This window comes from Leuciscus leuciscus (genome assembly GCF_965113295.1).
Source record: "Leuciscus leuciscus genome assembly, chromosome: 16".
In the NCBI taxonomy this organism is placed as follows: Eukaryota; Metazoa; Chordata; class Actinopteri; order Cypriniformes; family Leuciscidae; genus Leuciscus; species Leuciscus leuciscus.
The window spans coordinates 28,515,845-28,526,847 of NC_138740.1; the positions used below are offsets into that span (position 1 = coordinate 28,515,845).

At 37.8% G+C, this 11,003-nt stretch overlaps 1 protein-coding gene across 4 annotated transcripts in view; it reads left to right on the forward strand.

Annotated features, from left to right (window-relative positions):
• The window catches only part of whrna (whirlin a), a 125,005-nt gene extending 114,093 nt beyond the window's left edge, over positions 1-10,912 (forward strand). For all 4 annotated transcript variants that reach the window (XM_082140228.1, XM_082140229.1, XM_082140226.1 and 1 more), the window contains 3 exons: positions 10-173; positions 814-936; positions 6,632-10,912. In XM_082140228.1, coding sequence (XP_081996354.1) covers positions 10-173; positions 814-936; positions 6,632-6,814 — 470 coding nt within the window. In that variant the 3' untranslated portion in view covers positions 6,815-10,912. The remainder of the gene's footprint in view (positions 1-9; positions 174-813; positions 937-6,631) is intronic.
• Positions 10,913-11,003: the final 91 nt, after the last annotated feature.

Here is an 11,003-nt window from a genome sequence, read left to right on the forward strand (position 1 = left end):
TTCTTTCAGGAGGGACGTTGTCCCAGTTCTCAGACAGCGGACAGACCCTCAGCGAGGACAGCGGTGTGGATATTGCTGAATCTGGACGTCTAAGTAAGGATAGCAGCCCACGTCCCGCCCGGACCAGAGCCCCACGGGATGGGCACGGTGGAGGAGAAACATCTGCCAAACCGGTGAGACCGAGAGAGAGAGAGAGAGCAAGAGAGATGGGTGTGTGAGAGTTAATGACAGTGACAGAGGGATGGTATTAAAAGTGTGAATGAGAGTGAAAGAGTGTTGACAGAAGAGTGCAGTCACGTAAATCTGTCTCCTCCCTCTCCCTGTGACTGAGCGTGCTTGACTTTTACCAATTAATTTTCACTTTTCTTCTTTTGGTACATATATTTTCTTTCGTTTTTTCTGTTCTTTATTTGTTGACTCGTCCACTTCATCTCATCTCATATCACTGATCCAACAGCTCTCTGAAAAACCAATCTCAATGTGCTGAGTCAAGACGCGTCCGTCTTCCTTCTGGCCGTCCTTTAGCTATATGCTTCTCGGCTTTTCTTATACGCATGAGCTGTGTTGTTGTTCTCGTGGATCGAACGAATAGTGCCATCTGAGGACAGTGCGGTTGGGCACAAGCCACTTCCTGTGGCCTTATTTTAGGCTGTCAGACACAAAGCAATGTCTATCATCAAAGCCAAATGTGTCTTCCTATATCTGTTCTCTTTCATTCTCTCTCCCTCTCTTTGATCTGCTACTTTCCTGTCTCTCGCTCTCTCCTCATCTTTCCCGTCCTGTCTCTAATCTGTCTCTAAATCTACCTTGCAGCCGGGTCTGTTGGAGCCGACCTCCTCTCTAGTGAGGGTGGCAAAAAGTGCCAGCACTCTGGGCATTGCAATAGAAGGCGGGGCAAACACACGGCAGCCCCTCCCACGCATCGTTACCATACAAGTGAGTGGCCCTTACAGTGTTCTATTATATACAGGGTTATATTATATGAAATAATATAATTTTGGGGTCGATAAGATCATGAGCCCCCTCACCTCTGACAGCAGAGAGAACCGCAAATACACACATACAGAGCTGTGAATGTGAACGGGCTCATGTTGATTGTTTTTATCTCAGGCGTTTTAATGTTCATAAATGTGAATGTAATATGAGGTTATACTTGTTAAATATATAAAATCTCTCTTTTTTGTTTATTCTTTTTGCTTCGTCTTGGATTTATACTGACACCTAATGACATGGATGCAGCATTGTGCAGAAATGTACAGATGATACCGGTGGCATTGAAGAAATTCACTTTTTTGTTCAGCTATGTTCAGTTTATTCCATGAGCTAAAGTGTCCAATGATAGAAGAGGTTACGGGGTTAAAGTAGGTAATATTCAGCTGGTCATGTGATCTTAACATGGTAGCTCCCATGAGAAGGCCCACTGCATGTGAAATAAAACTGCTTTAATTAGGTTACTCATATGTGAGTGAACATGATCTTTTATATGCATTTGTTTAGAACTTCTAAAATTGCTGGATGTACTTTTAAGTATTATACTTAACTAATCTCGCACCGTTTGTGCTACAAACATGAACGACACCTCAAATTGTGAAGCATGAGGAGAGATACACTCACCTAAAGGATTATTAGGAACACCATACTAATACTGTGTTTGACCCCCTTACGTGGCATTGATTCAACAAGGTGCTGAAAGCATTCTTTAGAAATGTTGGCCCATATTGATAGGATAGCATCTTGCAGTTGATGGAGATTTGTGGGATGCACATCCAGGGCACGAAGCTCCCGTTCCACCACATCCCAAAGATGCTCTATTGGGTTGAGATCTGGTGACTTTGGGGGCCATTTTAGTACAGTGAACTCATGGTGCGTTCAAGTCATCTCGTATAGATCGTATTTACGAGTTGAACGCACATGAACGCCACCACAATGTCGTAAATACCAGTGGGGAGCTCGGGATTTTCTTTAAGCCCCGATCTGTACGAGTTGGGGGCGTGTCAGTGATTAACATGGCGGAATACACAATACGTAAAGGTATTTAGCTGTGATATTGTCAGGCTTTTCTATTTACAGAGCAGTTAGCTAATCGCCAACACAGAATATGATAGTATTATAATATAACAATGCAACATGTAACGATGAGCTGGCAGTGGCTTCATAAATTAATTAAAAACGTAAAAATACAAAGTACACCTGATGCACATTTCTTTGTTCTTCATTTTCTAGTACAAGAGTTTAAGAATCTTACTGTATTTTTGTGTAATTAATTAAGAGAAAGTACTCCGCCATTTTGCTCCGACGAAATTGACTTGAACGCACATGCCGTTATAAGCACGACTTCCCACCTCGTATGTACGAACATCCCAGGAGGACTTGAACGCACCATCATTGTCATGTTCAAGAAACCAATTTGAAATGATTCGAGCTTTTTGACATGGTGCATTATCCTGCTGGAAGTAGCCATCAGAGGATGGGTACATGGTGGTCATAAAGGGATGGACATGGTCAGAAACAATGCTCAGGTAGGGCCGTGGCATTTAAACGATGCCCAATTGGCACTAAGGGGCCTAAAGTGTGCCAAGAAAACATCCCCCACACCATTACACCACAACCAACAGCCTGCACAGTGGTAACAAGGCATGATGGATCCATGTTCTCATTCTGTTTACGCCAAATTCTGACTCTACCATCTGAATGTCTCAACAGAAATCGAGACTCATCAGACCAGGCAACATTTTTCCAGTCTTCAACTGTCCAATTTCAGTGAGCTTGTGCAAATTGTAGCCTCTTTTTCCTATTTGTAGTGGAGATGAGTGGTACCCGGTGTGGTCTTCTGCTGTTGTAGCCCATCCGCCTCAAGGTTGTGCGTGTTGTGGCTTCACAAATGCTTTGCTGCATACCTCGGTTGTAACGAGTGATTATTTCAGTCAAAGTTGCTCTTCTATCAGCTTGAATCAGTCGGCCCATTCTCCTCTGACCTCTAGCATCAACAAGGCAATTTCGCCCACAGGACTGCCGCATACTGGATGTTTTTCCCTTTTCACACCATTATTTGTAAACCCTAGAAATGGTTGTGCGTGAAAATCCCAGTAACTGAGCAGATTGTGAAATACTCAGACCGGCCCGTTTAATAAAAAAAAATTAAAAAGGCAAATGTTTTAAAAATTGAAATCTTTTGTAACAACAATATACACTACTGGTCAGTAATTTGGGGTCAGTAATTTTTTTTCTTTCTTTTTTTGAAATAAATCAATACTTTTATTCAGCAAGGATGTGTTAAATTGATAAAAAGTGATAGTAAAGAAGATTTATATTATTAGAAAATATTTTTTTATTTTGAATAAATGCAGTTCTTTTTAACCTTTTATTCATCAAATATATTAGGCAGCAGAACTGTTTCCAACACTCATAATAAATCAGAATATTAGAATGATTTCTAAAGGATCATGTGATAGACTGGATATCACATGTGACACTGAAGACTACTGGAATGATCCTGAAAATTCAGCTTTGCATCACAGAAATAAATGATAATTTAAAGTATAATAAATTGAAAACCAATTATTTTAAATTGTAATAATATATCACAATATTATATTTATTTTTCTGTATTTTTGATCAAATAAATGCAGGCTTGATGAGCAGAAGAAACTTCTTTCAAAAACATTAAAAATAGTAATGTTTCCAAACTTTTGGCCTGTACTGTATGTCCAATAATTTTTTGTTTCATTGTCACCTGAATGGTAAAATGGGAGCAAGGATATCTAGGGACCAGAATATCATAGAAACTTGTTGGTGGGCATTTCTTACTGGGGTTAGCAAACAACCACCCAGAAAACCCTAGCAACCACATAGCAATTTAAATGTCACTTAGCAACAGGATAGCACCTTGCCAAACATCCTAGCAACATGGCAATGGTTTTTGTATGTGTAAGCGCCACACATTTTCAATACTGAATCTGATGAATCACAATAGTACCCTGTGGTTCTTCATATTGGGCGGCTGCCAGGTTTTACAGTTGATTGTACAATTTCAAAACCCTCAGGTCTGAAGCCTGTACGGAGCCTGAGACTATGACAGAAACAAAATGAGTCCCAATCATGAGTTTACTGCCGTCAGTCATATAAAGGTCTATGAGTGAATTAAATAATGAGCACAGAAGCACAGCAGTACATGGACCTCCAGTTGTGGGCCAGTGTAGAGCAGGAAGTTGGTGTTAATGTTTGATGCCATTGTGGCTGCAGATTTTTCCTGATTCTGTGTTTTGTTTTACTAAAAATCTCGAGCACTCTGTTGAACAGGCTTGTGGGAATGCGTGCAGTTAGGTGTGCAATTTGTAGACCGAGTTGATGATATGTGAAAGGCTCTCTGTGTTTCTGTGTCCACCTGTGCTGGAGAGGAAATGAAGTGCGTTCTAAGGAGGGGACGGCTGAAATAACAGTGCAACTGATTGCCTTTGATTTAGCAACAAATCAGCATCTTCTTAATAAAAGATTGAGATACGAAGAGCAGGGGCAGGGGAACAGGAGAGACTGAGCAGAAAAAGGAATATAAGAGAAATGAATGGGTTTTAATTCCCCGGCACCAGGCGGTTCATCAGCGTCATAATGAAAATCCAACAACAAAAGCAGCCGTGGATTAGATAATGTGGTGCTCTTTTGTTCCGATCAATATCAGGCATTGAATGAAAGAAGACGAAGAAGCTGGTGAGATCTAAGTGGCTGACATTTTAGCCTCCATTAGTTTACTACTTCCTGTTGCATACGTGATGTCATGCTCTGACCCTCAAGTTCATTTTATTAAAGTCCCCCTTTGGTGAAAATCAAGCTTTTAATGTTGTTTATATGTTTATGTGCTGTTTTTAATGTGCTTTCAGACAAACCATGTGCAAATTCATAAGTCAACACCATTGCTAAGTATTTTCTCTTTAAAACTGCAGTGAACCAAAGACGGTCTCAAAAACGCGGTTTGAAATCTCTGGTGTTTCTTAGATCACAAACTACCTTGTAACCAATCACGTCTACGTACCGCCAGGCTTTAGCATATTATCTTTAACACCGAACTAGCAGGGGAGTCTCTCTCTCGTTATCCCGGTATATTTTTCTGTTGATATGAAAAATCTGGTAAATTAAGCAATATGGCAGGTCTATGATGTATATTACGCTGTTATAATGAACTACATGCCTTTCTCCACTAACGTTCTGAGTTGTTCAAAGTGTTTCTGATGATTGTTAGAAGGCAGACTGAGATGGCGAACGGGAACATAGTTTGCGTAACATTAGCAACACATTAATTAGCTGTTTGATAACATAGTCAAGCAAAAGGCTGATCATATTAATCACCGTTATGTGATCGACGCTGTAAAGAGCGATACCATTGTGCAGCGTTTATCTCAGTAAGTTGACCGAGTGAATCTGTGAGCTGGCGGGGGTGGAGGCGGGGCTAATTAGCATATTCATAGATCTGCATATACGAAATGAAGCAAGGGTGTAGAGTTTCATTTAGGCTATTCTAAGGCATGAAGATTTTTTTTTCACATTTTTTTTCCCACATTTTGGTGATCAAAGATGTGTTTTAAGGGATACAATTATTGACTACAGGGGGTATTTAAGTAAAGTTCTACTTAATATAGACATGGCTACTTATTAAGTGTAACAATAGTAAACTTTTGAGTACACAGATAGTTTACAACAGTGAACTTGTAGGTACACTTTGAAGTGTGCTCTCATTAAACTACTAGTACTTATAGTTTACTATATATATATATTGCACTTTAAGTATACTACTATGTTCCTATTTAGGTATTATTTTTTATACTTGTAATTTACCTTTAACTGTACTTTTACATTTTTTTGGCAAACAAAGCTCTGCTCAATAGAAGTTCAGTTTAAATTAAAACTAAAATTGCGTGATAGTTTTCCCTAAAAAAAATCATGATTTAATAAACTATTAATATTATTATTACTTTAAAAAAGTACATTCTACTGTACAATACTAATATATTTCTGTCATAATTCCCTCAAGTTAAACCAAACTTCTGACAATAGTTGTATCAAGTGAAATGGTGAAATGCTTAATTTTTTATAGTTTTAGTTAACAATAACAACACTGATCCCTTTAAAAGTCACAATAAGTTATTTGTGGTTGTGCAGTGTTTTCTTAGATAGTTCTTGACCAGATTGAAGTGTCCAGAGAGCAGCGATAGCTACCTCTGAATTTACAGTATGGGACCATCAGTACCCCCTAATGTTTACTTATAGATGAGCAAGTTAATTTCAGAGTCGAACAATGTCCCAAATCTCTTTAATGTTTAAAACTGGGTTTTCAGCAAATTATCAATCAGTTGTCCACCTGGGATCACTCAGTGATGAATTGATATAATAGTTTAATTTTCAACTCCGCTGATTACATCCTTCTGTGATTTCCCAGTTGAAATCCATTTTTTACTTTCTCTTCAGTGCCAAATCTAATCTAACTACCAGCCACACCAAACTGTGTGTGACTGTAACCGTATTTAGAGCTAAAATAGACTGACCGACCGACAACCGACTTTTGCTTCTGTGAACTCTGCCAGTCTGTCACATTGTGTTAAATGAAAGTTTCTCAAACTATCTCTCATTCTCTTTCCCACAGAGAGGTGGTTCGGCTCATAACTGTGGACAGCTAAAGGTGGGTCAGGTAATCCTAGAGGTGAACGGAGTGTCTCTCAGAGGAAAGGAACATCGGGAAGCTGCACGTCTCATAGCGGAGGCCTTTAAAACCAAAGAGAAGGACTACATTGACTTCTTGATCACAGAGTTCAACGTGGCTCTATAGGACCGTACGAGTCCCATGATGCTGACTGCGGAAATTGTATAAAAAGCACTGGGACATACCGCGACATGTCTTGCCATGATTAACCCCCAGAATCCTGTTACGTTTCATACACTTCAGCTCATCCTCTTCTGTGATGTTTTGAAACCAGTCACTGTTTGAAAGGCCATTCTGTGTGGACCAACCCCATGTTGACCTTTCCCGCTGCAAATGCCAGAATAGAGCAAAAGTTCAGTCGGTTCTGGACGGTTTGTTTTAGATGATTGGACCATCTTTTCAGTTGGCTTATTCCCTGAGCTTCTAATATAGTGAGATTTGGTCACCTGACCGCAATATGGCAAGAGACTCTTCATTAGGCTTGGATCTGTGTAGTGTTTTTGATACACGATATGACGCCATGTCCTGGTGTGAGAGTCTGCGCGAACGTGTCATGGAAATCATTGTCGTTTTTTTAAAAGTCATAGCTATTTTATAAGAAATATGTGCAAATGGATAAAATGTGTTTAAAATATATGTGTAAAGTTTATGAGGTGGACATAACTACTGATTCTAGTAAATAGTGACTAACTAGAAATTTGAACAAAAGTGCTTCTCATTACAGTTTGCTGTGAGCAGAACTGCTGAAACATCTGTCATCTGCCTTTTTTTAACTAGTCAGCCGATTTTAATATTTTATTATTGTTTGTGCTGTTTTCTTTTGCGTCATGCAGTAATTGCTGAACCATGGCAATCAGTCATTAGGACAGAAATGCTGGAGTCCTCAGAGATTGCTGCTCTGTTCAAATACCTAGTGAGCTGCCTACGTAGACAGCATTTTAAGACAGCTGGCACTTCTGATGTGAAGAGAAGAGCTTGTTTTGGCCAAATTTGAAGGCAGCAACGCGTGCATCACGGCTCAACAATAAGGATTCCTCACTGTCCCGTACCATTAAAAAAATGTGCTGTCATATTTAAAAAAATATATTTTTCAAAGAAGTCTCTTATGCTCACTAAGCCTGCATTTATTTGATCAAAGATACAGTAAAAACTCTAATATTGTGAAATATCATTGGTAAAGCTGAATTTTCAGTCTTCAGTGTCACATGATTTTTCAGAAATCATTCAGATATGCTGAATCATTCTTACTGCTCAAGAAATATTTTTATTATTATCAATGTTAAAAACAGTTGTGCTGCTTAATATTTTTATGGAAAGCATTTTTTTTTTCAGGGTGCTTTGATGAATAGAAAGTTAAAAAGAACAGCATTTATTTGAAATCTATTTTTTTGTAACAATACAAAAATCTGTATTGTCGCTTCTGATCAATTTAATGCATCCTTGCTGAATAAAAGTATTATTTCTTTAAAAAAACTGACCCCAAACGTTTGAATAGTAGGGTATATCATTATTTTCCAGTAAATTGTATTTGAATTTATGGTTGTCTTAGCATTTCCTGTATAATTATATTATATTTATTATAAAGATGTTATAGTAACTGTAATTTTTTGTGTTTGGGCCAGTGAAAGCATTAGCAGGGCAAGTAAAAATCTGAACTACTGACCTGACCTGGACAGCAGAAAAAAACCTTACTGTTGAGCTCTGATTTATCCTTCATGTAGAAGACAATCTCAGAATTCACTGAGAAAGCAGGACAAATGTTGGACAAAGCAATAAATGTTTGATATTTTAAAATCGAATTAATTCAGTATTGTTTAAAAACATTTACTGTAGCATAGAAACCTACTATAGAAGTCAGTTGCAAGTCGAGTCTCTCACTGTGTGCTATTTGACTTTGTGCCACTCCAAATCATTTAAAGGGATAGTTCACCCAAAAATATGGGTAACCAAACAGTTGATGGACCCCATTGACTTCCATGGTATTTGGAGTAAAAAAATACTATGGAAGTCAATGGGGTCCATCAACTTTGGTTATCCACATTTTTCAAAATATATTATTTTGTGTTCAGCAGAATAAAGAAATGCATACAGGTTTGAAACAACTTAAGGGTGAGTAAATGATGACAACATTTTCATTTTTGAATGAACTGTCCCTTTAGGTTTCAGTAAGGATGTGTTTTATATAGGCCATAGACAGCAAGGCTGCTCACTAGGTTTTGAGAAGAGCCTTTGACAGCATGCCAGCATTGTGAAGAGTCTCAGAAAGAAAAATCCTTTCAGATTTATTTAAATGGAGCGAGAAAATGAGGAGACCCTTTATCCAGTTATGAGAGGCGAAGCAGGAACTTGACATTGCAATCAGAGACAAGCAGCCATCGAAACTAATGAAAAGTTTAGATCTTCCGTGAGGGATCTGATTGATGCATTGAGGGGGGAAAAAAAAGAACAGACTGGGAAGAGGTGGTGACATAGAGCAACAATGTGTCAGTCATATTATATAAGGGTGGACGAGTGGGAGAGGAAATTGAGAAATGGTGTTATTGTAATGTGTGTGTAAGTGTGTCTGGCTTTGAATGCAGAGGCAGTGTGTGAAACAGTCCAACAGAGCCGAGGTGTGTGTGTGTGTGTGTGTGTGTGTGTGTGTATGAGAGAGAGAGAGAGAGAGAGAGATCTACTTGAAGCTTTGAAATATTGACTAGTGCAAGCACAGCATTCCCACCTGCCCACTTTCTCTAATATGACAGCCCACCTAGATCACATACGCCACCATTTTACTCCTCTACAAACCCACACAGTGTATTGCTTGTTAGACTCAAACATTGAACAGTGTATATAATATATGGTATATCTATATATTTTAGGTAAATTATTAGTAAAAAAAGAAAAAATATGTGCTGCTCCGATTTTATCTCTTGTTTATTTTTCTTATTGCATATTCGTTTTATCCTCATCTCTTTTACTTCCCGCAGTTGGGTAAATGTGCACTTAAATAAGTCATCTGAAAACAGTAAAGAATTTATCCAGTGAAATCTTCTTCCTTGAAGTCTCAGTTCTGCACACACCTGTCTGACAGCATTAGGAATGACATGTGCTCTTTTGTCAAAGCATTGCTTCAGTGCTCATCCCACGGAGAACGTTCACGGCAAAGACCTGCAGTGCTCAAAGGCATCAGTATGAAAGGCATCCGAGGAGAGAGAGAGAGAAAGAGAGAGAGAGGGGTCTTTGCACCAGCATCTCATCCCACCGAAGCAGCTCTTCAAATGGAGAACACTCGTGTGTAGCGCATATGTGGAGCTGCTGTGTTTTTTCATTGGTGGATGGGAACACAGATCAAAGAACAAAGCAGAACATGTCTGACCGTACCGACCTTCAGATACATACAAACATGTATTCACAAGTCCCCAAACATATTTACAGAATCAAGATCGCATTTTCCGGATTCGGCTTCCAAGTCTAAAAAATTAAATGATGCTTATTTGTTGATTGCCAACTTCAGTTAAACTAGCTTTTTTATTCTCTGTCCATTTTTACTGAGGTTCGCCTTATTAACCTTGTAAACAAAATTTGGTAACTGTACAAGTACAGTTCAGTGTTATTATCAGTAACTAAGACTGTTCAAATCGTTTTGAGTAATTGAAATAAAGCTGAAATATTTGATGAAAAACTTTGTAAGTTAAGTACTACATTTACTAAAACTAAAACAAGTTAAAGTGAAAATAACGAATAAAAAATGCAGAAAGCACATAAAAATACTAAAATTGAAGAAGAAAACTGAAAATATTAAAATATATACTATAAGGGTATATAAATGATAAGAAAATAACACTGGTACAGTTTTAAACCTTGATTTCATGATTTAATAAACAGGAATTATCAAATAAAAAAATAAAACAAATACACCAGAATTATTAACAGCATCGCAGATTTACCCTAAAATTAAAAGGTCATGCTAGTTTGGAACTAAATGTTATTAATAAAATTATATTCACTACGGTTACAGGGTTAAAGGTTGAGCTTGATGAATACAGTCAACTCAACATATTTATAAAAATTTTGAAAATTGAATGAGATTACTTGGACTTTAGATTGTTAAAGAATGTTACATTTTGTAATTGATAAACAGCTAAATATTACGGTTTTGTCCTTAAAATGTGTTAATTAAAAATATATTTAGTACAATGAATTTAATGATTGTACTAAACTGATTGAACTGATTGATTGATTGATTGATTGATTGATTGATTGATTGATTGATTGATTGAACATGCTAAAATTATGATTTATGTTTTTAATTCTTGGATACCATTAATAAGGT